The 24,757-nt window shown below is 45.6% G+C and overlaps 2 protein-coding genes and 1 pseudogene across 6 annotated transcripts in view; 2 read left to right on the plus strand and 1 right to left on the minus strand.

The window, feature by feature from the left end:
• Nucleotides 1-24,757, plus strand: part of LOC147105528 (tyrosine-protein phosphatase non-receptor type substrate 1-like) — a 535,426-nt pseudogene that overhangs the window by 331,114 nt on the left and 179,555 nt on the right.
• Nucleotides 1-24,757, plus strand: part of dnai7 (dynein axonemal intermediate chain 7) — a 227,593-nt gene that overhangs the window by 132,117 nt on the left and 70,719 nt on the right. The window lies entirely within an intron of this gene.
• The window catches only part of LOC147105533 (inositol 1,4,5-triphosphate receptor associated 2-like), a 176,700-nt gene that overhangs the window by 11,807 nt on the left and 140,136 nt on the right, over nucleotides 1-24,757 (minus strand). For all 5 annotated transcript variants that reach the window (XM_086009964.1, XM_086009967.1, XM_086009965.1 and 2 more), the window contains 7 exons: nucleotides 19,127-19,187; nucleotides 18,985-19,012; nucleotides 17,673-17,813; nucleotides 17,132-17,263; nucleotides 15,481-15,631; nucleotides 6,344-6,390; nucleotides 3,561-3,626 (listed from right to left, as the gene is read on the minus strand). In XM_086009964.1, the coding sequence (XP_085866090.1) occupies nucleotides 3,561-3,626; nucleotides 6,344-6,390; nucleotides 15,481-15,631; nucleotides 17,132-17,263; nucleotides 17,673-17,813; nucleotides 18,985-19,012; nucleotides 19,127-19,187 (626 nt within the window). The remainder of the gene's footprint in view (nucleotides 1-3,560; nucleotides 3,627-6,343; nucleotides 6,391-15,480; nucleotides 15,632-17,131; nucleotides 17,264-17,672; nucleotides 17,814-18,984; nucleotides 19,013-19,126; nucleotides 19,188-24,757) is intronic.

The following is a 24,757-nucleotide window of genomic DNA, read 5'->3' on the forward strand; positions in this document are numbered from 1 at the left end:
ATATAATTGGCTGACTTTTCAAACAGGGCATCGGTGACCTGTGTGATGCTGATGGAATAGATGGCATGTCAAGTAGAGATGACAGAAGCAATCTGTCAATGAGGTGACACTGGATGCCAATGTTGCTGGAAACACTTGCAACCTCTAGAAAGCTAAATCTGTGCCAACAATGCAGTCAGCAACAGCCTCTGCCTGATGAAAGTGATCAGCTGTGAGGTTGGAGTTTTTATTGTACTTTTCATGCTGTGCACTAATGAGGTGGTTCAAAGACCACTCAACCTCCGCTTCAGGCTCACAGACACGGTTCCCAAGCTGCATAATTCCCATGCTCATCCAGGGAAATTTGAAAGGTCGGGTGTAAACGGTGCTCAAGGGTCTGACAAGTACCTAATAATGATTTAAATTAGCTCGCCCACCTTGGTCATTTGGGTCGCTGCCGCGCCAGCAAACGCACCCGAGGGAAAGACGCGAGGGGACAGGATGACTGTGGTTTCCCGACCCGCTGCAAGATTTTTCAAATTTCCCACCCGACCTGCCTCCAACCGCGCCCACACGGACCCCAGAAAATTCCGGCCAATGCGCAAAACAAAAAAAACCCTCCAAATTGAGGTTAATACTGAACTTAAGCTCCTTTGAAGGTGTTTTCTACAATACCTAAAGATGATTAATGGTTGACAGTAACACATAATTATGTAATAAGTGTACAGTTTTTGTGTAAGTGATAATAACAGGGCAGTTTGCAACTGGCAAACAATTCCAGATACTTTTGGTGTGCATGTTTTCAAATGTGAAATTCTCTCAGTTGGAATCAGTTTAAATTTGGGATGTACTGCAGAACTATGCAACTGGAAAAGTTACGATCAACTTCAAGGGCTCTTAATCAACTCCAAAGGAGACACATTCTTTCAGATTTGGGTTCAAAATGGTAATTGCTTCGCTTGTGATTGTTGATTCTGTTCCAACCAAACAGAAGCACGTGTACAAAAAGTGGTCAGCATGAAGAAACTACGCTTCTAGATCTCTCTTCCCTAGCTGTCCATAGGCTAAGTAAATGCAACATCAGGAAGATCCCATGACTAATCACTAGTCTGTGCTCAGTTAGTTGATCTCAGTCAGGCAGTGTTGGGGCCCACCGGCACCGACCTCAGTAACCTTAGGCTTGTGAAGAAACAAGAACAGAAGAATTAGGAGCCGGAGTTGGCCATACAGCCCCTCGAGCCTGCTCCGCCATTCAATAAGATCATGGCTGATCTTCGACCTCAACTCCACTTTCCCGATCTCCATATCCCTTGATTCCCCTAGAGTCCAAAAATCTATCCGATCTCAGCCTTGAATATATTCAACGATTCAGCATCCACAGCCCTCTGGGGTAGAGAATTCCAAAGGTTCACAAACCTTGGAGTGAAGAAATTCCACCTCAGCTCAGTCCTAAATGGCCAACCCCTTATCCAGAGATTATGCCCCCTATTTCTAGACTCTCCAGCCAGGGGAAACAACCTCAGCATCTACCCCGTCAATCCCCCTCAGAATCGTGCAAATAAATGAGCCAAGGTTCCTGTTCTCAGTTACCATATTCTAGTGGAAAATGCACGTGTGTGGACTTTGGGCAAGGCCAGGACTGGAGCAGTAGCCTTTCGTGAAGTGCCACACAGAAGACTATTAAGCGAGGTTGCAACTGTGCGATTGGTGGGCAGGTTTTAGGCTGGGCAGCAAATTGATTGCATTCTCGTAGGCAGAGGGTAGTAATTAATGGAAGCGGCTTTGCATGGCTTCCTATTCCTGACGGAGTCCCGCAGGGACCATTGCTCTTCATCTTTACCAGTGATTTGGATGAAAGCGTCAAGAGGAACAATTCTGAAGTTTGCTGATGACAAAGATGTGTGCAGGAGTTATGAATGTAGATAAAATAGATAGGGCTAATCTAGATATAGAATGGGCCAGTGCTTGGCAGAGACCCTTGAAGGTGGATAAATGCAGTGAGATGCTTTGGAGTCTGGATAATTCCAGGCATGTGTATACCATGCAGGGTTACCTGCATAAGGTTGTAGAGCAGAGGGGGACCAGAGTGCTATGGTTCACAACATATTAAAGGCCCACAGCCAGTGTTGTGAAGCTGTATGGAAAACAAATACGATGTTAGGGTGTAGAGTTAAGTTAGTTCAAATATAAATCTACAAATATGATACTTAGCTTATATAAAGCCTTGGTATGGCCACATCTACAATACTGTATCTGGTTTTGTCCCCCTTACATGGGAGTGGGATATAAAACGCCCTGGAGAAGGCCAAGAGGAGGGCAACCAGAATGATGATACCAAATTCTAGGGCTCTTCGCTATCAGGATAGGCTCAGGGGCTTTTTTCATTTGAGGAAGTGTAGACTTTAAGGTGATACATTGAGGTTTTGATTCAATCTGTGTGGAGAGGTTACTTGAGGTAAATAGGGACAGGAGGACTAGGAGGAATCAGCATAAAATATGGAAATGCAAGAGTCAGGTTAGACGTCAGGAAGTATTTATTTTCACAGAGTCATGGACATCTGGAATAGATTATCAAAACGTGCGGCAAGTATGAGATCACTGCAGTTCTTTAACAGGGAGTTGAACAAGTTCCTGCGAGTTCAGGTCATCTGAAGCGATAGAAGGTAGCCAAGGGTTAGCTGTGATTATCAATTACCGGCATCTCCTGGAACTTGATGACCTTCAGGGGTCGGAGAGGAACTTTAAGAGTTTCCTTTTCCCTAAATTGGCCCAAGGTTTTTTTCATCTCTCTCAGGAGTTTGTATGACTGGGGGAGATGGGGGTGGGGGGGGGCGGTGGGTGATGGTGTGCGTCTGGATGGACCAGTTGGTCATCCTGTCCTTTTTGTGTGTTCATATCGCCCCTATAGCCTCCCAACATTCACTGTCCTGGGTCGCACATGAAGAATGCTCATTTGGATGAGTTACCAGCAGGCTGTGAATAATTCTTCACATTCAGGTAAGGAGAGCAGAGGGGGAGTGGGGGGTTTAGGAACAGACCATGTTCCCAAACCTACTGAATGTCTAAGTCACAGTGACCTCATGTTATAATAGAAAGCACGCTGGTATGTAATCGACTGCATGTTGTCACTTAGCTTTGCACTGGGTATGTCACAAGTACTTAATCCTTCTGCGATAACATCACACCAAGTATTTCAAGGCATTCTGGCTGCCAACTCAAACAGAACTGCCTAAACTCCACAGCATACAGTACACATTTAAAAAACTTCACAAATGGGAGCAATTTCAAGCCAGTAAATCTCAACTCTCCAGATGAATTATAAACTGCACGGTTTGCAATGTCATCCAAATCATTTCTGCCCTCCAACTACCAAATTTAAGTTCATTGCTGTTGCGCATATTTTATCCCCTTGTGCAACCTACGCTTTCATTTGCGCTCATCTATTGCACAATCACAAATTAAAAAGCTGGAAATTTTAGCACTCCTCAAAATCATCAACAGCTCCCACTTTTGAAGCTGCTGGCCCACCCACCGCCGATTAGATCAGTGATGTGCAGACATTGATGCTGCAGATTTCTTACCAAGTCGAACTGTGATCCTGGAGTGCTTCTTGGGATTGCTGCAATGCTGACTCTTCGCAGGGAACCCTTTAACGAAAGAGAATGGGGCCAAGGGTGGGGGAGGTAAAGGTTGTACTTAGTGTTGGGACGTTTTCAACATTTTATACTGAATATTCATTTCTAGAGGTTGAAGAGTTATATGTGCTAACATTCACGGAAGAGCAATCCAACTCCCACCCTGATTCTGCATCAAAATAGACAACCGTCAGCTTCAGTACAGAAGAGGGAGAGATAGAGGGAGGGCGTGCACTAGAGAGAAAGATAGCAGGAGGGAAGGTGTGACACACAGGGGACATGGAGAGAGGGCGTGCGACAGGGTGAGAGAGAGGGAGGGCGAGCAAAGAGAGAGAGGTCAAGGTGGAGAGTGGATGAGCGACAGTGTGAGATGGAGGAAGAGCGAGAGAGATGGAGAGGGTGAGAAAGAAAGGGCAAGATGGAGAGAGGGCAAGTGATAATGGGTGACTGACAGAGGGAGAGATGGAGAATGAATGAAAGAGGGAGGGATAAAGGAGGAGAGAGAGAGAGAGAGAGAGAGAGAGAGAGCACAAGAGAAAAATATTGCATTTATATAGCACCTTTCATGTCCTCAGGATGTCCCAAAGCACTTTACAGCCAATTGATTATTTTTGTAATGTAGGAAATGTGGCAGTCAATTTGCATACAGCAAGGTCCCACAAACAGCAATTAAATAAATGACCAGCTAATCTGTTTTAGTGATGTTGACTGATGCTGGCTGAGGGATAAGTGTTGGCCTGGGCATCAGGAGAACTCCACTGCTCTTTGAACAGTGCCATGGGATCCTTAACATTCATTAAACTAAGGCTGCCTGTTCAGATGGATCATCTGAAAGAGGGCACACCTCAGCCTAGATTATGTGCTGAAGTCTATGGGACGTGGTATAACAAAGTCTCAAGCAGCGATTGAGCTAATCCTATAAATGGTGCATTTCAGAATCTCAACACCTAATCAGAGTTCTTTGTGGGCCACTAGATCAGCACTACATGACACAGGTTCTTAACCTCCTCTGAACCAGACTATAACCACCACTTCCTTCAATGCTCCTGCCAAGGTTCTCATTTGCCTGGGCCTTCTCTGTCCGCTCCGACATGCTACATACAAAAAATGTGCAGCAAACATAAAAAATACCAAAGAAACAAACAAAGGATCAATAATTGAAGCCTCGAACAAAATGAGAAAAACCAAATTAGGAGTCAAGACATAGAAAATGTAGATCAAGAGACTGGGTAGCAAAATGGAGTTAAAAGGAGCGACTGAAAAAGAAAAAAATAAGGAAAGATCGTCACTTTACAGCTTCCATAAACCAACTTAGAAAAATGTCTGGGATTTTATAGACTTTACAATTTGTGACATGAATCTTGCCATTCGTGTAGAAATGACTTATGAAATAATACTGGGCAGCCTGCTGGTGGCGCTGTTCAGGGAGAGTATAAATACTCAGGCACGGGCCCAGCTTGCTCAGGACATTTTGTAAACAGGAACTAGTGAAGGACAACTAGACCTCCATGTTGTGAAACAGTCGATTAAAGCCTTGTTTAATACTCTGACCAAGTGCCTAGTAGTTTTCTTACGTCAATTTGTGCAATCAAAATCTGCAGGATCAGGTAGAATTCCCAAATAATGAAACAAATTAGACAACTCTAATAACTTTAAATGTTCTGATGTTGAATTTTAATTAAAAGTCCCTTAATTATGCCTAATACAATAAAACATTACTTTTGAAAAATGATTTTAAACATTTTAATATTTGCATAAGCTAATTTTAAGTGTGCATCATTTTTTATTTAAAAAATTTTTAATTTAAGATTTAGATTAACCTTTACGCTGGTGAAAGCAGGCCCTGTACCTGCTTTAACCAGCCGTAAGAGTTTCCTGGGCAATTGCTGAGCAGTCTCTGCGCCAGCGAAAGTGATTTCTCAGTCGGTTCGGTAGATCGGTCAAGGCGTAACTTGACAGATTGCAAGCTCGGGGCCTTTCAGAACGATTAGGACAGCATACGCCGAAGACACCGTAAATTCTGGCCCAATGTTTCTTTACGTTGCAAGCGACTGCGCCTCAAAAGGACTTCATCAGCTGTGAAGCGCTCTGGGATGTCCGGAGGTGGTGAAAGGCGCTATTTAAATGAAAGTGAATTTGTTCTTTAAGAGCATTTGTGCTGTTTTTTTCCTCTGGGGTCTCTGCGGCTCCTCTTACAGTTACTGTGGGTGATTGAAACCCCACCCCCCCATACCTTTTAACTACAGCGTTAAATAAGCCAATTGTACCCACACAAAGGGTAGAATCATTCTCCAACTTTTCCCCCAAAGAATCCCCAGCCTTTCCCATTTTCCTGTGCAGAAACGACCCGTCAATATTTTCAAACGCTGATAAGACTAGCTCCCCAGCGGCCGTGCAAATCAGGAAATCACAGGCGTGTTGGCCACCATTTTACATTAATTCAGTTCAATGGATGAAAATTTCCCAATACAGGAAAGTGTTGCAGGGCTATGGGGAAAGAGCAGGGGAGTGGGACTGACTGGATAGCTCTTTCAAAGAGTCGGCACGGGCACGATGGGCCAAATGGCCTCCTACTGTGCTGCAAGATTCTATGCTTCAACCAGCCGTTGAGGCTCCCTCCTGGCCACGCGCATTCGCAAAACTCGGCCCTGGTGTATCCAAGGCCTTATACATGGCTCAATCTTCATTTATGGTACAATAGTGTATGAGGCCAATATATGAATACTTACTTTGCCAGAAGTCTGTGAAGTGGGAAACCTTTTACTTCGCAGTTCATCTGAAAATGAATGATACTGTAGCTCAACAAATGTCAATTTCTGAAGATTTTCATTAAAATGATTATACCACTGAGAATATGATCATGAAAACTAAACATTGTGCCACAGCATTAGATTACTGTTGTTCACATCTGCATTATTGTTGCAAAGGTTGAATTTCATAACCTAAAGTTTTGATCTACTCTCTAATCATGCATATATGAGGTGGTTTTCATCAGTTCGCACAAGGCAGCTGTGTAGTGGTTAGAATGAGGGATGACTGTACTTTCTATGCCGAGTAGGACAGTCTTGTATGTTAGAGTACAATGAATGTCTGTTTACTGTGTACACTTCTCAATTTCCCCACAGTATTATAAAACAGACATCCATATGCACAGACTGACAGACTGCAGCGGTTCAAGGCGGCGGCTCACCACCACCTTCTCAAAGCAAATAGGGATGGGCAATAAATGCCCGCCTTGCCAGTGATGCCCATATCCCGTGAATGAAATTTTAAAAATCCTTTCCAATTAATCTGCTAGTTAGTAAATCACTCTTGGTTCAATCCCACATTGAATTTCTGTGATTTGCTTGTTCCATTTACAAGTAAACCACTTGGAAACCCAGAAGATTTTCTATTTTGAACAAAGAAACAACCATAGTTAATCTGTACACTTGCATTTTTGAATCTGAATTGACAGATGAAAACCAAAAATTAAATTTCCATTTTTCACCTGCCAACCTGAACCATCTGTGTACAGCATCCTCCTCTCAAAATCCAACGTGAGGAGCTCAACGACGTCATCCCCAAAATGGAAACTATCCACTCGGATGCTTCTGCCTCGTCCAACATCACATGTCTTCCTCAGACAGACATCGCTGGGCTCCTCAGCGATCATCAGGATCAATTTCCCTCTCAGACCTACCACCTGCTCCCTAGATCCCCTCCCATTTCCTAATCAATTAAGTACTATCCCTTGGCTCATTGTCGCCAGTAAGAGTCAACCTCAACGTTCCTCTTTCCTCAAGCATCCTTTCTCACCCCAATTTCAGAACTGCTCTGTATCCGCTATTTCTTAAAGAGCTTATCCTCAAACCATCTGTCCTCTAGTGGCTCTGCCCACACTACACTTCCAAGCAGTCAGCCACAAACACATTACTACTCAATTCTGTTCTTACCACTTCCTATGAGGCAGTCTAGTCTGGGTTCCTTCCCAGCTCCAACACCAAGACTGCCCTGCTCAAAGTGATGTACACTATCCCCGGTGACTGCAACCACGATGCCCTATGCCTCAGTGCCCTCAGACACTGCTGACCACTCCATCCTCCTCCAGCACTTCTCGCCTTCGTCCACCTCCAAAACATCACCCTCTCCTGGCCCTATTCAGACTTCTCCCAATGGAATCAGTACATTTCCTGAGGGGGTCGTTTCTCCTGTAGCACACGGTGTCCTCTGGCATGCCCCAATCCTCCATTCCTGGTCCCTCCTAGTCCTTACCTATACGTCAAACCAAAGCTATTAAAATATTTAATGCTAGTCCCAGATTTTAAGACTGCTAGCTTTCCAAAGGTGGCAAATTACTTGAACCAGATTGATTGTGTCGACCTATTAGGTGGGGACATTAGCAACACAGAAGAAAAATGGAATGCCTTCAAGATCAGCTTTATGCAAAAGAAAGCCATGTATGTCCCTAAAGTTAAAAGGACACATGGTAAAACAAGGCCATCAGAGCAGCCTAAAGCATGTTGGAGAAGATGATAGTGGATAATTATGGTAGTAATATCAATGTACTAGGCCATTGAAGGATTCCACAGGGCAGATCCAGATAGAATCTCACAGTATGGCAAAGGTGTTAAATGTTTCTTTTTTGCATCAGTCTTCACTACAAAAGGCAACAGTTATACATCATGGGGTAGATGCTAAAGTTAAAATTGTCAAAGTGGACGCAGAAAATAGTTCTGACTAGATCAGGCTTCTGGCCCCAACGGCATTTACCCGAGGGAGCTCAAAGGGATGGGGGCAATTCTCCGTGAGCCCCTTATTCATATATTTAACAGCTCACTGGGGTCTCTGATGGTCCTCTCTCCAGTCCGTGGGAACAATGTGGTGCCAATGTTCAGAAAGGGCAATAATTCAGCACCGTGAAATTAGTTTGACTTCGGTTATGGGCAAGTTACTAGAAGGAATCATCAGTGACACGCTCCTTGACAGAAAAGGAGGTTATTACATTCTCACCGTGGTTTCTGGAAAAAAGGTCATGTCTCACCATCCCGATGGATTTTTTGTGGCAGTCACTCGTTTGTATAGTAGGTGCCCAGGTTGACATTGTGGGGGAGAAATTGAGTATAGCCCCGTTTGGGGCGCTAAAAGTAGCGCCCCCGCACCGGAAATTGGTCGTTTGCGCCCCAAAGGGAAGCGCGGCGCTACAGGAGGTGCCCCGCATCCCTCTTGGGGTGCTGCGAGTGAATACCGTGACGCAACGTGCCGCAGTGCCATGCGCTGCGGCAAGTCACGCTGTGGTCTTGCAGACCTTCCTCCCCTTCTTAAAGGGGAGGGGCCTTGTGCAGCGCGATCTGGGGCCCAGCTGGGCCCCCGAGGATTGGGAGTGCAGGCAAAAGAGCCCGGCACCAAAGAGAAGTGCTGGGCTCTTGGAGCGCAGCCGGCACTCCGCGGGGTTGGGGGGATGGGTGGTGGGGGTGTTCAGGAGGCCGGAGACGGGAGCGCAGGCAGGTGGCCAACAACAAAAATGGCCACCCCACACCTCTCCTTTAATTTGCGCCTCCCCGGCTGCAGGTAGGTCCCCTAACCCCATCAGACAGTGTCCGGCGGTAAATCAGGGGGCGCTGCCAAATATTGCGACCGGGGCGTTAGTGGGGTGCTGCGCACACCGATGACGTCATCGGCAGCGGCGCAGCGCTAACGGATAGCGCCACCACTAACGTCCCGCAGAATTTATCGGGAGGCGTGGGCAGTGCCGCGCCCGGGCGCTAGTTGGCTTGCGCCCCATTAGCGCCCTCGTAAGGTGCTAATGGGTGGCGCAACCAACCGAATTTTTCCCCCTGTATATCTTAATTTTCAAAAAGCATTTGCTGAGATGCCACATGATTTGCCACCTAATAAGATCGCGTCCCATGGCATTAGTGGGCAGTTTCTGGGTTGAACAAAGAATTGGTTGCGTTCACGTACGCAGAAGGTTATTATTAACTTCTGTGTGGGGACAGATTATTAGTGAAGTCCTGTAGGAATCAGTTTTGGGGGAATTAGTTTCCATCTTTATCAATGATCTAGATGAAGGGGAGAACTGTCTGCAAGTCCACGCATGATACAAAGATGTGTGGGGGTTTTAGGACTCTAGAAGACTAAAATGTATTAGACAGATTTAGATGTGATGGAGGAAAATGGGCCCACGGCTGGTAGATGACATTTAATATAAATAAAGGTAGTGTTAATTTTTTAATTCGTTCCTGGGATGTGGGCGTCGCTGGCAAGGCCAGCATTTATTGCCCATCCCTAATTGCACTTGAGAAGGTGGTGGTGAGCCGCCTTCTCGAACCACTGCAGTCCGTGTGGTGAAGGTACTCCCAGTGCTGTTAGGGAGGGAGTTCCAGGATTTTGACCCAGCGATGATGAAGGAACAGCGATATATTTCCAAGTCAGGATGGTGTTTGACTTGGAAGGGAACTTGGAGGTGGTGGTGTTCCCATGCGCCTGCTGCCCTTGTCCTTCTAGGTGGTAGAGGTCGTGGGTTTGGGATGTGCTGCCTAAGAAGCCTTGGCAAGTTGCTGCAGTACATCTTGCAGATGGTACATACTGCAGCCACGGTACACCGGTGGTGGAGAGAGTGAATGTTTAAGGTGGTGGATGGGGTGCCAATCAAGCAGGCTGCTTTGTCCTGGATGGTGTCGAGCTTCTTGAGTTTTGTTGGAGCTGCACTCATCCATGCAAGTGGGGAATATTCCATCACACTCCTGACTTGTGCCTTGTAGATGGTGGAAAGGTTTTGGGGAGTCAGGTGGTGAGTCACTCACCACAGAACATCTAGCCTCTGACCTGCTCTAGTAGCCACAGTATGTGTGTGTCTGGTGCAGTTAAGTTTCTGGTCAATGGTGACCCCCCAGGATGTTGATGGTGAGGGATTCGGCGATGGTAATGCCATTGAATGTCAAGGGGCAGTGGTTAGACTCTCACTTGTTGGAGATAGTCATTGCCTGGCACTTGCGTGGCGCAAATGTTACCTGCCATTTATCAGCCCAAGCCTGAACATCGTCCAGGTCTTGCTGCCTTCGGGCATGGACTGCTTCATTATCTGAGGAGTTGGGAATGGCACGGAACACTGCAGTCATTAATGAACATCCCCACTTCTGACCTTATAATGGAGGGAAGGTCATTGATGAAGCAGCTGAAGATGGTTGGGCCTGGGACACTGCCCTGAGGAACTCCTGCAGCGATGTCCTGGGGCTGTGATGATTGACTTCCAACAACCACAACCATCTTCCTTTGTGTTAGGTATGACTCCAGCCAGTGGAGACTTTTCCCCCTGATTTATTAAAGCTCCTTAATGCCACACTCTGTCAAATGCTGCCTTGATGTCAAGGGCAGTCACTCTCATATCACCTCCGGAATTCAGCTCTTTTGTCAATGTTTGGACCAAGGCTGTAATGAGGTCTGGAGCGGAGTGGTCCTGGCAGATCCCAAACTGAGCAACAGTGAGCAGGTTATTGATGAGTAAGTGCCGCTTGATAGCACTGTCGAAGACACCTTCCATCACTTTGCTGATGATTGAGTGTAGACTGATGGAGCGGTAATTGGCCAGATTTGATTTGTCCTGCTTTTTGTGGACAGCACATACCTGGGCAGTTTTCCACACTATTGGGTAGATGCAAGTGTTGTAGCTGTACTGGAACAGCTTGGCTAGAGGCGCGGCTAGTTCTGGATCACAAATCTTCAGCACGACAGCCAGGATATTGTCAGTGTCCATAGCCTTTGCTGTATCCAGTGCGCTCAGCCGTTTCTTGATATCACGTGGAGTGAATCAAATTGGTTGAAGACCGACTTCTGTGATGGTGGGGACCTCAGGAAGAGGCCGATATGGATCATCCACTCAGCACTTCTGGCTGAAGATTGTTGCAAACGCTTCAGCTTTGTCTTTTGCACTCACGTGCTGGGCTTTGTCATCACTGAGGATGGGGACATTCCTGGAGTCTCCTCCTCCTGTTAGTTGTTTAATTGGCCACCACCATTCACGACTGGATGTGGCAGGACTGCAGAGCTTTGATCTGATCCGTTGATTGTGGGATCGCTTAGCTCTGTCTATAACATGCTGTTTCCACTGTTTAGCATGCATGTAGTCCTGTGTTGCAGCTTCCCCAGGTTGGCACCTCATTTTTAGGTACACCTGGCATGCTCTTCTACACTCCTCATTGAACTAGGGTTGGTCCCCTGGCTAAATGGTAATGGTAGAGTGAGGGTTATGCTGGGCCATGAGTTTACAGATTGTGGTGGAATACAATTCTGCTGTTGCTGATGGCCCACAGCACATCATGGATGCCCAGTTTTGAGCTGCTAGATCTGTTCTGAATCTATCCCATTTAGCACGGTGGTAGTGCCACAAAACACGATGGAGGGTGTCCTCAAGTGTGAAGACGAGATTTCATCTCCACAATGACTGTGCGGTGGTCACTGCTACCAATGCTGTCATGGACAGATGCATCTGCGACAGGTAGATTGGCGAGGACGAGATCAAGTATGTTTTTCCCTTGTTTTGGTTCTCTCATCAGCTGCTGCAGTCCTAGTCTGGCAGCTATCTCCTTCAGGACTCGGCCAGTAGAGGTGCTACCGAGCCACTCTTGGTGATGGACATTGAAGTCCCCCACCCAGAGTATATTCTGTGCCCTTACTATTCTCAGTGCTTCTTCCAAGTGGTGTTCAACATGGAGGAGTACCGATTCATCAGCTGAGGGAGGGTTGTAGGTGGTAATCAGCAGGAGGTTTCCTTGCCCGTGCTTGACCAGAGACTTCATGGCGTCCGGAGTCAATGTTGAGGACTCCCAGGGCCACTCCCTCCCGACTGTATATCACTGTGCTGCCACCTCTGGTGGATCTGTCCTGTCGGTGGGACAGGACATGCCCAGGGATGGTGATGAAGGAGTTTGGGACATTGGTTGAAAGGTATGATTCTGTGGGTATGACTGTGTCAGGCTGTTGCTTGACTAGTCTGTGGGACAGCTCTCCCAATTTTGGCACAAGTCCCCAGATGTTGGTGAGGAGGACTTTATAGGGTCGACTGGGCTGGGTGTGCCGTTGCTGTGTCCAATGCTGGGTGGTCCGTTATTTTCTTTTCTTATTATTGCTTTTTGTAGTGGTTGTGTGCAACTGAATAGCTTGCTAGGCCATTTCAGAGGGCAGTTAAGAGTCAACCACACTGTTGTGGGTCTGGAGTCACAGAGGTCAGACCAGGCAGATTTCCTTCCCTAAAGAACATTAGTGATGGGTTGAAACAGATGGATTTTTACAACAATCCATCACTGATGGTAGCTTTTTTTTTGGTTCCAGATTTATTTAATTAACTGATTTTAAATTCCCCAGCTGCCGTGGTGGGATTTGAACTCACTCATAGGTGGCAAAACACTGGACCCTGGAGTGGTAGCACATGGGGCCACACCAACGGTTCCCCACATCTCCTTAGAGCAAAGAAGCCAAGAGGAGATTTGATGGAGCTGTTTAAAACCATGAAGAGTTTAGATAGAATAAAGAGAAACTGGTCCAAAAACAAGGGTCGATAACCAGGGGACAGAAATTTAAGGTGATTGGCAAATGAATCAGAGGCTACATGAGGAAACACACTTTTACACAACGAATGGTTAGGATTTGGAATGCATGGCCTGATGGGGTGTGGATACAGATTCAGTAGTAGCCTTCAAAAGGGAATTGGATAAATACAAGGAGAAAAAATTGTAGGGCTTGGGGAAAGAGTGGGGAGTGGGACTGACTGGATTGCTCTTCGAAAGAGCTGGCACAGACTTGATGGGCCAAATGGCCTCCTTCTGTGCTGTACTATTCTATGATTCTATTCTATTCTACCCGTCTCTTTGTACAAGGCCTTGGTTAGGCCTCATTTAGAACACTGTCCAGTTTTGGTAGATGATGGCGATCCTGGAAAAGGTTTAAGAGAAGGGCCACTAGACACATCTAGTTTAAAAGGTCCTTAATTACCACAGTAGGTTTGGAGAGTTGGGACATTTTACTCTATCTTGCAGACTTTGAGATTTGCTTGAGGTCTTCAAAATAATAGGATTAGATTCAGTCCATGTAGATAGGACCAGGGGACAGGGGACGAAGTTACACACTGACCATATGGGACAGGCTCAATTTAGCAGCTGGTCTTTACTTGTTCTTTCATTTTCATATTTCCGTATGATCTTACCCATAAGCAAAGGTTAGCTTCCACACATACACCAAGACAACAAATTCAAAATGTGTTGTTGTGCTGTCCAACTGCTGATCTGATCTGAAGTTCTGGATGAAGCTAAAACTTTCTGCAGCTCAATGTTGACAAAGCAAGTCGTCCCGTTTGGCTTCTGCTAGAAACTTTCCACTTTAGGCATATGTCATTTTCTGCCCTGGGTGTACACTCAGAATCTGAAAATGCACAACCTTCGCGCCCAATTCAGCTCTGACCTGAGCTTCGAACCCCACATCTGGTTCATCACCATCACAGCTTAGTTCCAGCTCCAGAACACTGCCTGCCAATGTACCCCACTGCTACTAAACCCTTCTCCACATTCGTCACCTCAAGGCTGAACTTCTGTAACACAACATCCTATCCCACACACAGTTCTGCTCACATATCACCTCTATCCTAGTTGGCCGTCATTGATAATCTGGAGGAATCGGGGAGCAAAAGTCCTAGACTTCAACCCCCTCCATCGTCTCACTCTGCTCGACCTCTGCAATGTTCTCCAGTCCCAGGAACCAGCAACCAACCTCTTCTCTTCCAACTTTGGTCTACTGTGCATTTCTCCCTCCCTTCCAATGTTCACCATTGTTGGCAGAGCCACCTTCCACCATATTCTTACATTCTACAAATTACACAAGAAGGCTAGCAAGAGAACATCAAACGTCTCCACAAGTATTGCTGTTGATTGTTCTACATAATCCTCCCCCTCCCCAATACTAAACACAGTGGCTTGTGCAAGGATACAGTTCCACAGGGCTGCTAATACGCTGGTGACCATTCTTCACGTGTAAGCTTGGAATGTGCACATTGGCATGCTATTTTATCAAGGGAGGTAGGGAGCCTAATCCCTTCAGATGTGCACTTTGAGCAGATGAGTGGATGGTTAAGAGTGAGAATTGTACACAATTTTCCTCCAGCTCTAGCCCAGGAACAATTGAACTAGATCGATTCCTGGGATGAGGGGTCTGTCCTATGAGGAGATCGAGGAGAATGGGCCTATATTCTCTGATGTTTAGAAGAACACGAGGTGATCTCATTGAAATGTCTAACATTCTTAGAGGGCTTGACAGGGTAGATGCTGAGAGGTTGTTTCCCCTGGCTGATGATTCCAGAACTAGGGGTCACAGTCTCAGGATAAGGGGTCAGCCATTTAGGACTGAGATGAGAAGAAACTAATTCACTCAGGGTTGAGAATCGTTGGAATTCTCTACCCCAGAGGGCTGTGGATGCTCAGTCGATGAGTATATTCAAGACTGAGAATGATAGATTTTTGGGCACTATCAAGGGATATGGGGATAGGGCAGGAAAGTGGAGTTGATTTAGAAGTTCAGCCATGATCTTATTGAATGACAGAGCAGGCTCGAGGGGCCATATGGTCTACTCTTGCTCCAACTTCATATAATCTTACGTTCTTATTCCCCATCACTGCCCTACTCAAATCAGTCAAATCACCACAGTCCAGGGATAGAACTTAGGTCCTTCCTTATCTGTATGGTTCAGTATCATGTGGTGCCTACTACGGCTTAGACCATCCTGCATAACTACGACAAGTGACGGTGGCTCCAAGTCATTAGAATAACCGGGACTGGAAACAACATGTTTGGTACTTTAAGAAATTCAGATGGTCAAATTCTAAACATTGCTAATAATTACCTCGGTTTTCTTCAAATAAACTGGTGGCTTTTCCATTCTGTAGAAGAAGTTGCTTCATTTCTTCCAGTTCGGTGTGCTCTTTTGCATACATTCGCTTCAAGTTTTCAACATACTGGATCATAACTTCAACGGCCTTACTGACCCGGGTCTCCTAATGAGGAAAAGTACTAGCTTTCAGTGCATTGGCTAGTCAAGAGAATTAAAAAACTACACAATCCCAACTTTAATTAGAGAAGTTTCAGCGCAGGAGGAGGCCATTCAGTCCAGGGCGTGGGTAGAAAGATGTATTTGTTACACTAGTTGCCCCGTTTACCACCATCACCCACTGTTAGATTGTGGCTTCACTACTTCTGCAGGGATTGTGCGCACGAATATGTATTAATTCTCAATTGGGAGAGGCATTTGCCACTCTAGATATATAAATGGATGCAATTCCCTTTAAATAGTCCTGAATAAGAACTAGTGTCGATTTTCCAATTGCACCTCTTTAAATTACCCGTTGATGTCACCTACGGGATTCCGACAAAGGATCAATCAGAAAAAAACCACGGTTCTCAATTTCACACCAAGCTTTACGTGTGGTCAGTGGGCTTGCGGATATGTGGTGTTGTGGACTAAGCTGGTGGGATTGCTGGAGGCAAGTGCAAACTGCCTTTGGATGGGTGCCTGTGTTTGGTACCAATGTAGATAGGTTGGACACACCTGCCAGTATAGCCCCTGCAGTATAAAATGGTACATCATGGCACATGTCTACCAACACCCTGGATTTGGTCCTTCGTGCCTGTGCTGCTCCACATCAGAGATACCCACTTCTGGTTCAATATTTTTCTTTAAGTAACTTTTATCTAACGTGCTTTTAAACATTGCTCGAATCGACTGACTCAAGTGGTTCTTGAAACTGAGTCAGAGTTGCAAATTGGCTTGCCATTTAAACCCCTTGGGGAGATAATTTCATGATGTGATAACCAATTTGAGATATGCATCATACCTCCAGTTTCAACCCTTTCAATGAAGAGGTTAACTTAACAAAATATTAAAGTCAAAAGCTTGGCTTCAGTCACACATACCGACTAGAACAACCATTTGCTAATTCATCGAAGGAACGAGGTACACACTTGCACATTTCACTCGTTATTGAAAGCACTCTTTTCAAATCAACTAATTGAACAGTAATTGGAAGAAACTTCTTATACTAAACAGGATAGATGTGATTTAGCCTTTTAATAAAGGTTCATTTACTTGAAAAGATAAAAGTAACATTACAACCACCCTCTATAGAATATCCTAACCGTTTGCACTCGTAGTTCTGATTAATTCTGTTAGAAGTGTTAAAATCCACGGCTGTATCTTGGCGTAGTGCATGCACTCTCTTCCTTCTGTCCCCCACCATCCTCACTTTTAGAACCCTTGCTGCCTCCCACTAGATCTCGTCCTTCAGCTGCAGTGCGTGATGTGGAGATACGTAGTATGCTCCTGAGGCATCTTAGTGCCCTGGTCCTACCAGCTTTCCTAGTGACCGGTAAAGTGCAACTAGAATTCCTAGTTTGCCAAAATTAAAATGAAATTACAAGTGTTCATAAACTTTACCCTCCTTTGGATATATGCACCTCTAACATGAACATTTTAACAGGCGATAATTATCTTTCTTCACCTGGTGAATGGCTCCTAGCAATTCGGCCCGGCTGGCTACTCTGGTTATGGTCTGCGTAAGCATCCCAAGACTTTTTTCCAGTTTCTCAAACATCTCCAGCGACTGCTCTTCTTCACACAGAGGCCTCACTGTCTGTAGGGAATAGAAATGATAAATGAGAGAGCGAGCGAGAGCGTGTGCGTGCGAAAGGAGAGAGTGTGAAAGTGAGAGTGCCAGCGCACAAGAGACAGATAGATAGATAGATGGATGGAGAGTGAGAGAGAGAGATCCAAAGAGAAAAGGGAATAAATATGGCAGGAATTGGAGTTATTTCTCTGACCATCCCTGTTCACAGAACTAAAAATAGCAACAGGTTTACAACTTGGGAAAGTCAGTGAAATGGCTATATTCTGCTGGGTCACGAAAATCCCACCATATTTGATAGACCATTAATGTGGTGAGAGGTACAGATTGACCAACATGGTGTTGGGGTGTGTGCGTGGAAACAGAAACCATGTAGTTATACAGCAAACCAAAGTCAGTGAATGAGCCCAGTGCCAACCTGCAGCGTTTGTTGACATTTCTCAATCTCTTTTTTCAAATTTGTTTCAACTAGATCTCTGGATCGTTCCTCCAGCTGTAATCTCTTATTGAGAGTAAACATGTCACACTTGAAAGCCAACGAGAAGCGGAGAAATTCAGCCTGTATTTTAAAAAAAAACGTTACTCAGAATGTAACTGAAATATATGTCCTTTTAATCCAACACTGGCACACCCCGCACAAACACACACACGGACCGCTAACTCTGGCTGGACGTATTCCGGGAAGTTTCATCACATTACCTCCTGCCTCCAATTGCCCCGCCCCCACACTCGTCACCTGAAACGTCCATCCTCACAGCCCACCTTGGGTCAGTCTTGACCATCGGTTAAACAGAGCAGTCCTGAGGGAGTGCTGCAATGTCGGAGGTGCTGTGTTTCAGATGAGACGTTAAACCAAGTAAATGTAAAAGATCCCTTGGTACTATTTCGAAGAGGAGCAGGGGAGTTTTCACTGATGTCCTGGCCACATTTATCCCTCAACCAAAATCACTAAACAAACAGATTATCTGGTCATTATTGCATTGCTGTTTCTGGGATCTTGCTGTGCGCAAATTGGCTGCCACGTTTCATACGAACATATAAATTGATGAGCAGGAATAGACCAGCTGGTCCAGCAAGTCTGCCCCACACACCACAATGGCCAGTGCATCATGACTAAACACTTCCTCCCACCCCCCCGCCCCCCTCAGCCATGTAATCTCCCGGGAGAGCCAAAAAAACCCCAGATAAAGCCCAATAAGGAAAAATTAATCTCCGACCTCCCTCAGGGGATCAAAACCAGTCCAGGAGATCACATGGACATGGTGACGTTTCCAACATTACAACAGTGACTACACTTCAATGTACTTAATTGTCTGTGAAGCGCTTTGGGACACCCAGAGTCGTGAACGAAGTGTTATATAAAGACAAGTCATTTTTTAATAAACAGAAATGTTCAAAGAAAATGTTTTTTGTTTTTGTTTTTTAAAAACAGCCTATGATTTTTCTTCCCGTTTGTTCTCAGCAAAGTCTGGGAGATTAATCTTCAATTCCTGGAGATTCCAAGACTGGAGGTTTAGCAACCCCAATGCGTGTACGCACAAATGGTTTGGACAATCTTCCCTCCAAATAGATAGACAAGAGGGAGGGACAGAGAACAAGCAGAAGAGCTAGTTATGGATGTTGAATTGCAAGCTTTACTCTGCACAACAGTATTATTATTTAGGAACAGTTTATCATTGAGATTTTACATAAAAAACAAATCATGCACAGTCTGTGCAGTGACAGCCTACCTCCACTTCCTGTTCAGTAGCTGAGGCACTGGGGAAAAAGATACAAAGAACTTTAGTTTTGCATATTCCAGAATTGCAAAACAGAACAGTACACTACAACACTAGTGAAAACAAAATGAATTAACTTTGCACCAATTCTTACCTCTGTAAGTTTGTCCTTTTCAAAAGATCTTGACATTTAGAGTCAGGTGTCTGATAAATTCCTGTTGAAAGACAGGCAATTGATGTTTTTGTCATGTACAAATTTCCGTCAGCTGAAACCAAACTACCCAAGTTAAAAACCATTTATGACTAAGCTTTGCCGTAGAAAAGTTTACCCCATTAATACATCACTAAGCCTTTCAATTACCGCCACGCTTTGTACACCATTGGAGAGAATAAAGGCACAAAAAATTTACATAATTTTGCCAGAGTTGTTGCAGCCCATAACATGAACTCAACAGCTAAAAATCAAATCACAAGATTTATGCACAAAGCGATATTCTAGAGTCTTCGATAGACATCTTACTGTTATTTAACTATAGGAAAAGGAAGTAGTGAGTCACAAAGGAGAAATACCACAGCCCTGAGGCAAAGGGGGGGCCGGAAGGAGGGCAGGTTTGGTGAATGGACCAATAGATACACCAAAGTATCCCTACAGGGGGCAAGAGGCATCTCGGATATCTCCGGGTTCTGATGAAAGTTCATCGCCCCGAAACGTTAACTCCGTTTCTCTCTCCACAGATGCTGCCTGACCTGCTGAGTAATTCCAGCATTGTCTGTTTTTCTTTCAGATTTCCAGCATCCGCAGTATTTTGGTTTTATCTCTATATTCAACCTGGATCAAAAAGGACTCCCTCTCCAAATGGACTGCTTCCTGTATCCCTTGCAGCTACACATTCAGAGTTCGAAAGGTCAGGGACAAGATAAGGTGTCCGAATGATTAGATACTCTAGGAACAACACTTCCTTGGCCCCCAATATCCGAGGTCACCTACAACTGACCGACTGGTGGGGAAAGGTAGGGTTAACGGAAGATGGCTTGGAAAGAAAAGACAATTCCAAAATTACCTCACATTCTCAAAACCGGGTCAAAAGATAGGTAAACTTTCTCTTTACACCTCAGGATGATGCATTATCTCAGATATCTATCCTATTGAATTTACTTAGTTTAATACAATCTGATAACCATTTAGTAAATATTTTTTTTCCCATTCATTCATGGGATGAGTCATTGGCAAGGCCAGCATTTATTGCCCATCACTAATTGCCCTCGAGAAGGTGGTGGTGAGCCACCTTCTTGAACCGCTGCAGTCCATGTGGTGAGGGTACTCCCACAGTGCCATTAGTGAGGGAGTTCCAGGATTTTGACCCAGCGACGATAAAGGAACAGGGATATATTTCCAAGTCAGGATGGTGTGTGACTTGGAGGGGAACTTGCAGGTGGTGTTCCCATGCACCTGTGATAGGAGAATTACTAGTCCTAGCCCCTTTAGGGCGACCCCGGATCAGGTGTATTCCTCAGACGTTCACTTTCAACTAAAGTTTGAGGTAGCCGAATCCTAAAGACGCTTAATTGGGTCTACAGGTCCGGACTATCTCTCTCTAAAGGAAAGGAACAACCTGAAAATGTTACCGTCCTTCAGATAGCACTTTTAATAAGTTTAGCTAGACTCTAACGTTCCGGATATTATGAAGTTCCAGAAAACTCCCCCAGAATTCTGCAACTCCTCACTAAAGAGTGTAGAGAGATTGAGTTTGCGAGTTTGATACAGAAGTATTATGTGAGACAATTCTCAAAATATATAGATTTATTGAAGAACCAACATATAATTATATGTTGGTGAGTCAATCGCAACATTAACAGTTCCAAAAAGAGAAAGCTTTACAATCTTATCAGAGATCCTTACTCACAAATCTTAACTTCGCTACAGTTTTACAATTCTTAAAGTTTATTCAGGATATCCACCAAAATCAAATACAGTACCTTGATCCCCAAGGTACAAAGAGTTGGAGACTTAGAGCTAGCTCTGAAGCAGAGAATCGCTTTGCCCCTTTACGGGAGTCTATTATCCCATTTGAGAGTTCAATATTTATACCCTTTTCCAGTGGTGCTCCCTTTAAGGTTTTCTGCTGATAAGCTAATTATCTCATCATTTTTCTGCTGACCCCTTCAGTTCTTAGTCACCTCAGCTGGTCGCACTACAGAACTATGGCCTAGATTTTCAGTGTGCCATGAGGTGGGCTTTTAGGCGGGCGGGGGGCAAAAATCCCGAATTCGGGGGTCCCAACACCATCCCACCCAAAACCCGCCTCCATGTAAGTTTCAGAGGCCCGCACTGGGACCCGCCGACGCGAGGCGGGAAGGGATTAGTGCCAATTAACTGCCTGTTAACAGGTAGTTAACGGGCAGTTTTTAGCCTAATCCCTATTATGAGGGGTGTCGTGTGGGATTCCCGACGGCTCTAAACCACGCCAGGTTAGAGCAGGCGGGCCGTCGGGTTGAAGGATTTGGAGGGGTCGTGATGTCGGTGTTCAGGTGAGTGATGGGTGCATGAGTGCAAAGGTAAGTGTGTTTGGTGTGTCTAAAGAAGTTTAAATTACCTGTACTTACCTTAACAGCCTTTCTTCCTCTCGGTTTCAGGAGTCCATCACTCAGCCGACACTGAAAGCAAAATGGCTGCGAGCGGTCAAGAGTTCTAACTGAGTCTGTGTAGAAGGACTCAGGTTAGAAGTCAGACTGTCAGTGTTTGACAGCTTTAAACAGCTGTGAAACACTGATATTTCATCTGTCAAGACCTCTTGGCAAATGAAGTTTCAGTCTGTGACATCACCTGTTGCCGGGTGGCCCTTAATTGGCCTGCTGAGCCCGCTGGGTAGGCTCAACAAGGTCAATCAAGGGAAAATCGTGTGGATTGGCCGGACATCGATGTAGGCGGGACTAAAACCCGAAAGTTGTAGTCCCGCCTCCTTCCCGACAGCTTACTGAAAATCGACCCCCATGTCTCTTCTCTAGGTGTTCTAAATTTATTGTAAAAAACAGCGTAACAGCAGGTGCACTTTACTTGGTATCATTTTTATGAAGGCAGATGTTTGTTACTTTTATGTGCTCCTTTACAAGGTGTAAATTAGAACAACTTGTACCGGGTAACTATTGTCTTGTTCCCAAAGGTTCAGACTTCAGGGGCCTTTAACCTTCTGTTTCAATAAGGTTATTGTTTCAGTGTCAACAACTTATCTTATCTCAATAGCCAGAATTCTATCACAGCTTTTTCATAGTTAGGTTTCTAGATTTCCAGACCAGGTCAGAATTTTTTCATAGAATGGTGTATTTTTCTGAATAGGTTATATTGCTTATTCCTTCACACCTACTGCCCTTGTCCTTCTAGGCGGTAGAGGTTGTGGGTTTGGGAGGTGCTGTCGAAGAAGACTTGGCAAGTTGCTGCAGTGCATCTTGTAGACGGTACACACTGCAGCCATGGTGCGCTGGTGGTGGAGGGAGTGAATGTTGAAGATGGTGGGTGGGGTGTCAATCAAGTAGGCTGCTTTGTCCTGGATGGTGTCAAGCTTCTGTGTTGTTGGAGCTGCACTCCTGACTTGTGCCTCGTCAATGATGGAAAGGCTTTGGGGAGTCAGGAGGTGAGTCACTTGCCACAGAATACCCAGCCTCTGACCTGCTCTTGTAGCCACAGTATGTGTGTGGCTGGTCCAATTAAGTTTCTGGTCAATGGTGACCTCCCAGGATGTTGATGGTGGGGGATTTAGTGATGGTAATCCTGTTGAATATCAAGGGGTGGTGGTTAGAATCTCTCTTGTTGGAGATGGTCATTGCCTGGCACTTGCATGGAGCAAATGTTACCTGCCACTTATTAACCCAAGCCTGAACATTGTCCAGGTCTTGCTGCATCGGGCACGGACTGTTTCATTATTTGAGGAGATGCGAATGGAACTGAACACAGTGCAATCATAAGCAAACATCCCCACTTCTGACCTGATGGAGGGAAGGTCATTGATAAAGCAGCTGAAGATGGTTGGGCCTAGGATACTGCCCTGAGGAACTCCTGCAGCGATGTCCTGGAGCGGAGATGATTGACCTCCAACAATGACCACCATCTTCCTTTGTGCTAGGTATGACTCCAGCCAATGGAGAGTTTTCTCCCCAATTTCAATTGACTTCAATTTTAGGGCTCCTTGATGCCACACTTGGTCAAATGCTGCCTTGATGTCAAGGGCAGTCACTCTCACCTCACCTCTGGAATTCAGCTCTTTTGTCCATGTTTAGACCAAGGCTGTAATGAGGTTTGGAGCCGAGGGGTCCTGGCAGAGCCCAAACTGAACGTTGGTGAGCAGGTTATTGATGAGTAAGCGCTGCTTAGTAGCACTGTCAATGACACCTTCCATCACTTTGCTGATGATTGAGAGTAGGCTGTTGGGGTGGTAATTGGCCAGATTTGATTTGTTCCGCTTTGTGTGGGCAATTTTCCACTATGTCGGGTAGATGCCACTGTTGTAACTGTACTGGAACAGCTTGGCTAGAGGTGCGGCTAGTTCTGGAGCACAAGTCTTCAGCACTACAACCGGGATGTTGTCGGAGCCCATAGCCTTTGCTGTATCCAGTGCGCTCATCCGTTTCTTGATATCACGTGGAGTGAATTGAATTGAATTGGCTGAAGACTGGCTTCTGTGATGGTGGTGACCTCAGGGAGGAGGCCAATATGGATCATCCACTCAGCACTTCTGGCTGAAGATGGTTGCAAATGCTTCAAGCCTTGACTTTTGCACACATGTGCTGGGCTCCACCATCATTGAAGATGGGGATATTCATGGAGCCTCCTCCTGTTTGTTTAATTGGCCACCACCATTTACGACTGAATGTGGCAGGACTGCAGAGCTTTGATCTGATCTGTTGATTGTGGGATCACTTAGCCCTGCTTCCGCTGTTTAGCATGCATATAGTCCTGTGTTGTAGCTTCACCAAGTTGGCACCTCATGTTTATGTACACCTGGTGCTGCTCCTAGCATGCTCTTCTACACTAATTATTGAACCAGGGTTGATCCCCTGGCTTGATGGTAATGCTAGAGTAAGGGATATGCCAGGCCATGAGGTTACAGATTGTGGTGGAATACAATTCTGCAACTGCTGATGGCCCACAGCGCCTCATGGATACCCAGTTTAGATCTGTCCTGAATCTATCTCAATTAGCACGGAGGTAGTGCCACACAAGATGGAGGGTGTCCTCAGTGTGAAGACGGAACTTTGTCTTCACATTGGGTGTGCGGTGGTCACTCCTATCAATACTATCATGGACGGATGCACCTGCGACAGGTAGATTGGTGAGGACGAGGTAAAGTAAGTTTTTCCCTCGTGTTGGTTCTCTCACCATCTGCCATAGGCCCAGTCTGGCAGCTATATCCAGCTCGATCAGTAGTGGCGCTGCCGAGCCACTCTTGGTGATGGATATTGAAGTCCTCCCACCCAGAGTACATTCTGTGCCCTTGCTACTCAGTGCTTCTTCCAAGTGGTGTTCAACATGGAGGAGTACTGACTCATCAGCTGAGGGAGAGCGATAAGTGGTAACCAGCAGGAGGTTTCCTTGCCCATGTTTGACCTGATGCCATGAGACTCCAGGGGGTCCGGAGTTGACGTTGGGGACCATTCCCTCCTGACTCTATACCACTGTGCCCCTACCCCTGGTGGGACGCTCTGTGTTGGAGGAGTCTATGAGTATGACTATATCAGGCTGTTGCTCGAGTAGTCTGTGGGACAGCTCTCCCAATTTTGGCACATGTCCCCA

Source organism: Somniosus microcephalus, chromosome 17, assembly GCF_052327205.1.
Source record: "Somniosus microcephalus isolate GS21.2 chromosome 17, FLI_Smic_1.0, whole genome shotgun sequence".
NCBI classification, from domain to species: domain Eukaryota; kingdom Metazoa; phylum Chordata; class Chondrichthyes; order Squaliformes; family Somniosidae; genus Somniosus; species Somniosus microcephalus.